General features: G+C 32.3%; 1 protein-coding gene across 1 annotated transcript in view; it reads left to right on the plus strand.

Annotated features, from left to right (window-relative positions):
* Window positions 1–12,181, plus strand: part of LOC118197412 (uncharacterized) — a 188,146-nt gene that overhangs the window by 134,749 nt on the left and 41,216 nt on the right. The window contains exons 6-7 of the mRNA XM_035368923.2: window positions 4,136–4,333; window positions 11,422–11,535. Of these exons, the coding sequence (XP_035224814.1) occupies window positions 4,136–4,333; window positions 11,422–11,535 (312 nt within the window). The remainder of the gene's footprint in view (window positions 1–4,135; window positions 4,334–11,421; window positions 11,536–12,181) is intronic.

Consider the following 12,181-nt stretch of genomic DNA (forward strand, 5'->3'; position numbering starts at 1 on the left):
GGGCTATATAAATAATTACAGATATTATATTTTTTCGTTTTGAGTGAATTCTCTTGAATAAAGCTGAATTACATGCTTCTCTGTTTCTCTGAGGCAGCAGCATGAGGTGTGTGCTTTGTGCATGTAGAATAAAAAAGGACCATTTTTGTGTCTTTCCTTTTTATTTATTTGAATTACCATATATACCCGCGTATAAGTCGACCCCCCACTTCAACATAAAAAATTCGTAGAAAATAAGAAACCCGTGTATAAGTCGACCCTCCCACACACACACTTCCGAAATCGATCGAGAAACTTCGAAAAATTTTTTTTTAAGTACTACATTTATTCAAAATCATCTGAGAAAAAAAAGTAAATATACGATAAAAAATACCTTGGTAAATAAACAAAATCAAAATCCTTCAACATCCGATTCATGGTCAGATTCGCCAAACATTTCATAGAACGCAGAATAATTGGGGAAAAATGATCGTATGTACCTTCTAGAATTTGTCCCGGAAAAGATTCGCGTACATAAAATCTATCTGCATTTTCCCTTATTAAAAGTTAAAAGAAATATTCAAAACTGTTCAGTTATTACATGGGCTATTTTTTTTTTTAATTTTGATGTGTATGCCTGTTAACAAAAGTATTTCATGAATGAACAATAACTATTATAAAGACTTATACGTACGTAAAAACTATCTGCATTTCTCTTTTCTTGGCGTGTTGGTGAAACTCTTTTATTGCTCGATATTGATCGGTTGTTCGGGGGCCGAAAATTCTTTGGTTTAATCGAAACTTACTCTAGTTAAAGTATGAAACTCTGTGATTAGTTCGTCACATAATTTAAGTCATGAAATTACTTCAAGTAAGTGACTTATTTGATAAGTCGTCCAATTTTAGTGCGGGAAGAAAACAACTGCATTATATAAAGAAATTTTTTAACTTCCAATTCTTTTAATTTTTATGGCCCCGAGTATAAGTCGACCTCCCCACTTTGAAGTCTTTTTTTTGTCCAAAATATCTAGACTTATACGCGGGTATATACGGTACTATACATTTGTAATATCACTTCTCTCTTTCATGTACTAAACCTCAAAAGTGCAAAACATTGCAAAATAATAAATGTTATAAATTTTAGAATTACATACTTTTAAATGGTAAATAATTTTCAAAAACTGCCTCTTCGAAAACTTTTGTTTTGGATCGATTTTTCATTACATTCAAATTGAAATTATGTGTTGTATGCATTTGTAATTACATAATTAGTTATAGTGTAATAGAATTTGTGTATATAAGTTCTTTCTGTAATATTTAAACTGAACTACTGATCTGCGTTAACAAAGTTCACATTGTCTTTTAAGATATGATCTGTTTTTAGGCCCAAGGCAAAGCATAAGTTTATGATAGCATAACTTTGTGAACACATAACAAAGCATAACTTTGTGAACTACAAAGTTAACTGAGAACTGTGTAGTGTTCACAAAGTTATAATAATTACTGTGTGGTAAACACTGCCAAAATAGCAACTAAAGTAAAATCTTTAACATTTATCACACAAACATGTCTGCATTATTGATCAACTACTACAACTAATAAGAATAGAATAAGAATACAGCCAAATTACGTTCTTCAGTTCAATTCACTTCAGTATGAGAGTATGTTCAAAATGGTCAATGTAAAAATACTTAATAAATATTGATAACATAACCTTAACAGTCCCAATTAGTACTAAGTATTGAATAGAACACAGTCTGTATAGCTCTTTACTCATTTAGTCTGTTTCAAATTGGTGCATCTAACGGTATTTTATTTATGTCAGGTTTAGTTCTTAAATTCTCTTTATAAAGTTTAGCTGCAGAACCTTTCATAGGTTAATGTGAGAATTATTCAACACTGCCCCATCATCCACTAAGAAAATGTAATAATTTTTCTCATTCTGTATTCTTCTGGTAACAGAATATTTATTTTCTGTTTTAAAGACTCTCCATGATTTGTGAATGTAACGGCATATATGTATGTTTGTGCGGATGCATTCATGGGCATATAGATGCACTTTGTGCAGTAAATTATTAGGATATAAATCAGATATGTCAAATACAGTAGAACATTGTTATGTGTTACAGTTAGGAACATTTAAAAAACAAATAACCGTGAAAATCCGTTTATTCTCTAATTTTTAGTCCAAAGGGGGGCTATTAATTTCGTTTTGTCATTTTGCATTGGTTCACTATAAATGTTGGTTCGCTTTTTCAAATTGTTGCCACTAAATATTACCGCCTTGCATTATATTTAAAGAAATTAAATAATGAAGAATCTGCATAAATGTATGTATGTTTCTCGCATTGTGATAAAACAACAGTACCTAGAGCCATCAAATTTTGAATAACATAATCTTCCACTGAATATGGGCATCGGGAAGTCTTAATTTGGAAATTTGCTTTATTATCGATTTCATATTTTGTTATTGATCAACAAACTCGACGACTTCAAAGTGAGCAATGGCAACACTACCGGAAGGGGGGGGGATTATTTTTTTATCTCAATGTCTATCAGAAATTTTAAAGATATGCTGTTTTTAAAATTTTTTTGTGATATTGCTGTTGGATTAAATTTTATGGTTTAAGTACAAAGAGCATGATATTTAATAAAAGTAGCATTAAACATTAAAACATTAAACATTAAAAAAGTACTTTTGGGAGTAATATAAAATCTGAAAAATTTCAGATTTTTCAGAATTTTTAGAATTTGTAAATTTTCTGATCATTAATAATTCATGAATTAATTTTTATTTAAAAATTTATGAAGGATATTTATATAATATAAATTATATAATATATATATTATATAATACAAATTATGGTACTTTTCCGTTTCGCCGGCGCAAATCTCGCCAAGCAGACTTTATTGGTGACAACATACAGTATACACATAAAAAATATTAAAAAAATATTAGTTCTAAGAATTCTTTTAAAAAAGAAGGCATAAACATTTTAATATCGCTTAAAATTTTATAAAAAGCCAATAAATAAAGACAATAAATTTGTAAAAAGACATTAATTTAAGAATTTACTATGCTTTCATGGTTCAAAATCCTGATTAGCCGGTTCATATCACGTGACCCCAAGCGATCTCATCTCACGTAAACTACTCTACAAAAATCTAATGCTCTCAGTAATTATCTACATTCATTTCAAGTTAAATCTTAATTTGGAACACAAGTTTAAATGCAAGAAATATTTCAATTCGTACGAATAGCTTACTCAGAAATTATGTAAAACTGCAGTGCTTTACTTCGCTAATGCATTCTCATTAGAATGGATGAATTTAACCCTTGACTTTACCTTTTCTTTATTTTCGGCTTCGGATAAGCGCTATGATTGCATCCCAATTGACTTAATTACCAAAAATGGCCTTAGACATAAACTGAACTATCTGATAAAAATTCTATGTATTCTATATGCCAGTATTGTAAGAAACAACCAGTCTGATAAGAAAAAGCTGCGACTTGTTTTGAAAATGATGCTTAAAAGGTTACTAGCATGAATATTCCGTTTGGCATCAGTTGTGCCATTATTGGCGACTTTATCGCTTGCGCCGGCAAAACGAAAAAGTACCAATTATTTATATTATATAATAAATGTTATATCTGGAGTAATCTTTCTGAAAAAAGTTTCTGTAATTAACCGTTTTTTAACTAAATTTTTTTATTTTGGTTAATTGGGATGTTTAGAAATGCAGCATAAAAATTTAATTTTTCAAATTTATTTATTAGTGACATTTTGATATGCTTTTTCAAATTATCTTCCTGTCATTGAAGTTCCTTTCATTGAAGTTTCCAGTATTATGAGACAAAAAGGAATTAATTGTTAGTATTGTTGATATAACAAAGAATAAAAGGGAAATATAATAATTACTCTTCATTTTAAAATAAAAGGAATGAAATTCAAAATAATATGCAAAATATACTTTTAAACAATATATGTAATAACTTGCAAGAAAATTTACATTAAGTATCTAAAATGTGCTTACATAGTATAAAAGAAAAATTAAGCAATGACTGTATTTTATGCTTATTAATATTTATTTTTAAAAATATATTTAAATTAATTATATTTTTATTGCTTTTATTTCAAAATGATTTTATTTATAGAAACAAAGTTTAAAAGAAATTGATCCAGCTCTTGTTCGAAATTTATCCGATGACCATGGGAATAATTTATGGCATATTTGTGCGGTTCATGATAATTTTGAGTGCCTAAATTGGTTATGCACACATAACAAGCATCATGCAGATGCCCTTAAAGATGAAAACAAAAATGGTTTCTCTCCAGTGGCTCTTGCTGTTAAAGTAAGTACAAATATATTGTTTGTATGTATATCTGTGTATACAGTTGAATTTTGATTAAACATATTACTGATGATCAGAAAAAAAAAAAATTCTTCAATCGGGAGCTGTTAAATAAACTTAGAAATCTACTACTAATGCAGCCCACTTTCGATGTCACTAAAAGAGGTTCTTCTGGTTTAGCCCATTTTGTTTTTCTTGTATCATTATTTTATATTTTCCACTTCTCATCTCCATTAATGAGCCATTTCAAAGAAGGAATGCCTTTATTTCTTTGTAGCACTCCAGAAAGCATATTCTGCTCTGTTAAAGTATGGATGTAACAGAGTTAAGCTTTTCTGATGTCACCAGTGTTGTCAAAAAAGGATCTTGCTGTACCATGATCTAGACAATATTGTCATGGATCAAAGATGGCTGCCCAGAGGGTGGCTGGTCATTAAGGTTCAAATCATTTGCTCCAAAAAAATTGCACTAAATTTCGACACGCCTTTTTTGTAGTTCTTGTTACGTCCTTGTTAGAATTTGTTCAAAATACAGTGTTATACACTAGTTATCATAAATTAAGGAAAAATCACAAAAATAGCGATAACTCCCTAAAAAATAAGCAAAACCATGTAAAATTTGAATATGTTCACAAGTAAGAGTAGCTGATTAAAACTGCAATATGCAAATTAGTGGCGCTGCACTCGGAATATGTCATCTTCGAGGAGAATAAAAGTCCATGTTTGAGAGCAAGCCCACATATTTCACTGTGATAGTGACATCAGAAATCTGAGATAGCCAATTCGTAACAATGACCTCCGGGCATCATTTGCCTGCAGAACTACGATGGAGAGCCATTGGGAGATTAGAGGCAGGATAAAGTCAAACAGAAGTGGCCAGATGGCTAAATGTGAGTCCTTCTGTGGTTCATAGACTTTGGAGGCAATTTCAAACTACAGATTCAGCCTCTAGGAGGTTCAGCTAAGGACAGCCAACTGCTACGACGAGCGCCGATGACCGATATTTGACATTATGTGCATGCAAGAACAGAACCGCTACTCTGACTCTTCTTAGATCCTCCCTTGCTGCAGCCACCGGAAGGTTAGTGTCAACATCAACTGTGCGTAGAAGGCTTCATGAAGGTGGTCTGTATGCGAGATGACCAGCCATTTGCGTGCCGCTCACGTCATGCCTAGGAGGGACCATTTTCAGTACATGTCCAATGGATGCTTAATCAGTGGAGGGCTGTTCTCTTTACGGATGAGGACAGGTTTAGTCTAGAAAGTGATAGTAGGCGTTATTTGATATCGAGAGAACTTGGTACCCATTATCATCTGTCAAACATCTGTTAAAGAGATGTATACAGAAGAGGCAGTGTCTGTATTTGGGGTGGCAGCACAGACCTCCATGTCTTTAAAATGGAAACCGTAAATGCTCAGGTTTATAGAGATGACATCCTTGATGCTTTTGTGCACCCATGTGCGGAGGCAATAGGTGATGCTTTCCTGTTACAGGATGATAACTCAAGACCACACAGGGCTCCCATCATAGAAGATTATCTTCAACAGGAAACAATTATGCACGTGGAGTGGCCAGCTCGACCCCTGGACTTGAATCCTATCGAGCACATTTGGGATGATTTAGAGAAACGTCTATCTGCTCTCAGTCTGCCCCCTCAGACCTTTGCCACGCTTGCAACAGCATTGCAAGAGCAATGGCTCTCACTTCCTATGGAACTGATAGACCGCATAATTGAAAGCATCACACATCACTGTATGTGCTGTATTGCTTCTAGAGGCGACCATATTCCCTATTGAAGGTACTTTTCCTATAGTAAACTGACACCTTCGATTTGTTCATTTTATACATGTGCTGATTTCTATACTACCATAATTGTCTGGTAATTTCTTTTTATGTTATTTGATACCTTACTATGTGTTGTGTATTGTGGGTAAGTTTCATAAAATTCTACATGTAACTTTTTCAGTAATCGTGATTTTTCCTTAATTTATGATAACCAGTGTAAATGAACTTTATTGGTAGCCATGTTTGCATGATCACATCTCATTTAATAATGGCATCAGAAACTTTTGTTTCATATAATATGGAAGATCACATGTCTATAAATGCTATGATAAATAGATATATGTCTCAAATGAACGCATGCATGCATGTTGAAACAGCATTATTGGACAGAATTTTCTGATAGACCTTACATATGAGGCTAAAATTTTCTTTCTGATCAAAACTTTCTTATCAACTGAAACAGCACTTTGTCGATAAATTTTGCAGGCATTCTGACAAACATTTTTTTTTTTTTTTTTTCCCTTTCTAAAAATAAAAGAAAACTCTATTTTGGGTTCTTCTGTCTTATTGCTACACTAAAACAAAAATTATGCCACAATATATGGTAGAAATACACAACATGAGCAGGGAAGGCTGTTTTTAAATATCTGCTTCAATCAGGATCACTCCTTTTCAGCAGTTAAAAAAAGGGGAGAAAAAATTCTGTTTGATTTAAAAAAAAACCCAGAGAACTTTCTCGATAACCTAATAGTTAATTGGAACAATTTTGCATTTTTCTAGACCAGAAAAAAATATTTGCCAACAAGGTTTGTTTTATTTTCTCATTATCAGTACGGATCCTCATTGTTATTAAAGATATTGCAGGAAATCTAATTTTCAAGAAGTTCCCTGAATTAACAGTCATTTTGTAGACATCACTATCGACTACTAGCATCATATCCCCCCAAAAAAGAGCTGTATGTGAGTCCATTCACATATGCGTTTTATAATAAGCTTTAAAAAGAAGAGAGTTCTTATATTTTTATTTTCTCTTGATGATTTGAAAATGAGTGTATAAGCTTTTAACATTTCAAGGATTGTCGTTTCTTTGCTCATGAAAATAAAAGCTGTATCATACCCAAACTGAGTGCCACCTCTGAATATTAGGAGTTTGACCTAGATTCAATCCCAGGTGAATGGTTGACTGCATGGTTGGTTTTTTGTGGGTTTTCCTATTTGTAACATGAATACAAGCTAGTTCCATTAGAAAGTTTTCCACAAAAGCATCCTTCCCTTTAGGCAGGCAGCCCTGGTGTGATTTACTATATTTATAATGACTTTCATTTGAACAAAGCCAAGAGAAAGCTAAAACCAACATTTCAAATAATTTTTTGAAACAAAGATAATTCTGAATTGCTTGTGAACAGGACTCGTATAGCTTATGACAACTGATCAAGGGTTTGGCTTTGAAAGCCTAAATTTCCCAAAACTGCTAAGAGAAAAAATAAATTGTTGTCTAAATTTCTTGGACATATTTCAAGATGTGAGTATATATACTAATGTAAGGTGTTACAAAAAATATTCTAAGACATATACATATATATATCAGGAGAGTATGTGTTATTTTGCAGTGTGTTATAAATATTTCTTTACTTCTGTTGAGAGATTTTGATTCATCTTTGTCTTTTTTTTAATGTATGTTTATTTCCTTTAGTAAATACATATTTTTTAAAATCAGAACTGGACACTCAACATTCCGTGAGTTGTATGTAACCTATGAAGTGATTTTCTGCTTCTTTTGACAAGTTAACAAAATTTTACATCATCATTATTATTTTTATAGAACACTTTAATACTCCTAATATGTAAGTTTATACTTTTGTTGCAGTGTGAAGTTCAGCATTTTGAACAGACTACACACTATCTAGTTAAAATTTTATAATCTTAAAATTGGCCTCCTTTTTCTGCAATCAAAAGAAACAGGCATTAATTTTCTGCGCAGACCTGAGTGTTTTTAGCAGAAATACTGTATGCTATACTAGTGGTCAACCTGAAAGTGTGCTCATGCCTAATGTCAATACAACTACAGTCGATGTATTTTCTTGGGCCACACTGCAATTTCCCAGCCAGCAGTTATTTTCAAGTGCCATATAGGAATTTCAGTTACTTGGGAGAAAATTCGCTTGTGTGGCCCACTGTCTTTTTCTCAATTCCTAAATTTTGTAAAGGAAAAAATTCTAAAATTTTTTACCTTGGCTAGTGGTCCGGATTTTTTACTTTGTATTTTATTATAATATAATCCACAACTTTTCGAATTTAAAATCGAAAAACACTAATATGCTTTATACAGTCATGATTAAGAACAGCATATTACCTTTTGACTGTGTATGATACATCGGCAGTGGTACTTTATATGAAACTCTTAAGGCCCGTCCACACGAAGCGATTTTCTCAGCCGACTTTCTCATAGAGCAACAATTTTAAAGATCTGCGCATGCGCCAAAAATCGGTCATGTTCTCTGCCGCGATTTCAGAACTGGTGTTCACTGCTCACTAGCGAACTATAAAATCGGAATCTCTAGCCAATAAGATTGCTTTGAGTGATCATGTGCTTTTCTCTTCATTTGGAATAATAAACATGGCTGCATTTCATTGGAGCAAAACTCAAATTTTTGAACTAATAGATTTCTATAGAGAAAATGTAGTGTTGTGGGACACGAGTAATGTAAATTTTAAAAATAAAAAATTAAGGGATTCTCTTATTTTGGTAAGCTTTGTCTTCCCCATTACTTTATATATTCAAATATTTTCTATTCGGGGTGAAAACTATTTTAACCTTCAAGAAAAGTTCCAAAAACTATTAATAATACCATGTCATGGGTACTAGATGAAAATGTTCAGAAACTACTTGAAACTGTAATAGCACTTATTGAAAAAATTCAGAAAGCAAAATCGAGAAATTACGGGCCGATTTAAAGCAGCGCAGAAATTCATTGACTTCGCCGAAAATGGGAGTTAATCAGGTGACGAAGTACATAGCTTTTCCGACATCTCCTACATGAGCGATCATAGTCCAGTGGTAATAAGCAGAGCAGGCTTTCTTCGTACATCGAGATCGTGGGTTCGATCCCCCACCTTAATTTTGGACTTTCTGCGCTTGGAAGAACTTTTTAATTTAGTTTCTCCATCACTAAATTCGGAACTGCATGGCTTAAAAGTCACTTTTTATTTTTTCGCCTACAGGTGTGGTGTTTATTGAATTTTAACGCCTTTCTTTTTATTTTTCGAATGGCCGTTGCCAAGTGTTTTAGATCTACTGGTCAAAAGAAAGTCACAAGTTGCAAACTCAGTTTTGTGTTAATTGAGTTTTGCGAAAACAAATTACAGCCCAATTTAATACAATATTGCTAAATTTTATTAGCTGATTAACTGATAGAATGATATGATCGTAGTTTTCAATCTGTAGTAGTTATTTAATTATGCTGGTATTAGTTTTTTAATTTTCAATAAATATACTACTTGAGACTTTGCACCTTTATGATATTTCTTATTTGAAATTTTTGCATTGAAATTACACTGTTGCTTTGTAATGTAGTAATCTTTATTCTTTATTACTACTTTTTACTCATACTGGTTTGATATTTATGACATTATTGTCTATTTATTCATTAATAAAGGTTTTGATTGAAGCACAGTAGTTACTTATTTTTTCTGAAATATGGTTATTTTATTATTTCAAGATTTTAGTGCACAAATGAGTGCCAGAAAATGAAATTTAAAAATAAATAAATAAATAAAATAAAAAAAGGAGTAATCTGTGTACTCAGTACACAAAAGAAAAGCATATTTTTTTAAAATTTTGCTGCAAACTAAATTTAGCAAAAAAACAGAATCATGCGGCATCATCCATAAATACTTTCCGAATTGTACCATGTCTTTACTATGCAACTTCCGGAGCAGGATATTACAGAGGCACCATGAATTTCTCGTCGTTTAACCCAATTTCCAAACAATTTTCTTTTTCCCCCCTTCTGTAGCAGTAGCTAAGTTCAAAATTGTAGCTGTATCTATAGTAGCAATTTAAAACACTCATCCATTATTTTGACTATTTGACAACACCGTAAACTTTCTTTACAAGTCGTAGACAGTGTGACGCTATAGAGGGTGGGAACACTTCCTTTCACAGTGATTGGCTGAGTGAATTCCTGTTCTAACGAGAAAATTGTTCCGTGTGGACAAGCGAGCTATCTCAGATATTGTCGGCCAGCTAAGTCAGCAGAGAAAATGGCTGCGTGTAGACGGGACTTTAAGATTTTCTTGGAAAAATATAGAATCACTATGATAAGAGTTTAATCGAAAATAATGCAACACGTATTAAGGCTTTTTCTATTACATCTAGATGTGATGTTTATTTATTTACAGCAGCATATCAGTTTTTAAAATGGTGTTTCACTTGCAGAACTTCAAAACTCATGTAATACAAACATGTTACCATGTAATACACTTGTTATCCTCTTGTACTGTCGATGACAATGAGGCATAAGAGCAAATAGCAAATTCAAAAACTGTTGTTGCTTTACTTCTTAACCAGAATGCATGATAGTCACTATTCAGCTATAATTCTGATTAAATTTAGAAAAACTAGTTTTTATACGTGGCCAATTATACTTAATAAAATATTACCCAAAATTTCATTCTGTGAGACTTTCTATGTATTGGAACAGATAAGTTAAAAAAAGGGGGGGGATCATGAGAAGTGATGTTTTACTTAAAGCTTGTTGCTATTTAAAACATGAAATTATTGGGAGGTCATGCACTGGCCACATCAGAACATAACATTCTGTTATGAAGAGCGTGGGGTATTATCAGAAAGAATCAATCTGTTTGCACTGTTGCCAAGTAATGAAAATGCAGAAACACTAAAAAACTTATGAACTTTCTGCTTTCTGTGAGTGTGAACAGTATTCGTATTAATTTGTATTATATTTTAAGCACATACATATTATTGCAAAAATATGTTCAAAAGGGCATTTTGAATACCTTGTGCGTAGAGTTTTGTATATGGTATTGATGTTTTTTTGTCTGTGAAGCTGATTAAAGTATAACTAAAAATGAGACAGACATAGTGCTTATCTTGAAACAGACCAAGTTTACTACTCCAGAATATCTTTTTAAATGTATGAACACATACTGTGCTAACTGCTTCCCGTGCATAAATTTGCTTCTTGTAATTTAAGTACTTATGTTTCTTAGATAGCTTATGTTATATTTGCTTGATTAAAAAGTGAATGTATCAGTTTAAAATGTAATTTTATTTTATGTAGCATGGCAGTTTGCTTGCAGTACAGTGGCTTATTCACAATACTGTTAGTAAGTGTCAGTTGTTACCTCAGCCTGATTCTAGGTCCTTGCTGCATGTGGCTGCTCGATATGGACAGGTAAATCTGAAATATTCTTGCATTCTATGAATTTTAAGTTTGAATGCTATATAAACAGAAGAGGACAAATATCTCTGCTTTCTAAATGTCGTGTGCATCTTAACTGAGAATAAGTTAAAAGGTGCTCTTTCTTAAAAAGAGTTGCCATTGATTTACTGCTTGTGTGAGTAACTGAGTAAATGAAAAATGATGATGAATAAATAAGTTAATTAATATCTCCCTGGGACTTCTGTCATCAAAAAAAGGGGGGTAAAGGAAATTATTTCCTGTAAAAATCAGGAAACTTCTACGTTAGTCACATGTATGTACCATTTAATCCCTAATTATAGGGAAATTAAAAATTTCTGATGGTAAAAGATAATAAAGAATTTATTCCAGTGATTATAAAACTTGTCTTTTCCAACAAGGCACATTTTAAAAAAATTCATTGTTATTTATCTTTATTGCATAGTAACAGGCTTATAGTTTCATGTTTTGGCTTTAACCCAACTGGTAAGTGCAGTGTCCCCCCCCCATGTTTCCCCCAAAACTTAGGATAAAATCTTAGCATTGGGGGGAAAAGCATTTAAAAACCTGAAACCCTCTGGTCTGAATATGCTTACTGCAAGAACTAGTTATGGACCACTTTTAAAAAACTTTTACTTTT

Source organism: Stegodyphus dumicola, chromosome 4 (assembly GCF_044657685.1).
Source record: "Stegodyphus dumicola isolate Sdum_Otavi_A_Nest chromosome 4, ASM4465768v1".
Lineage (NCBI taxonomy): Eukaryota > Metazoa > Arthropoda > Arachnida > Araneae > Eresidae > Stegodyphus > Stegodyphus dumicola.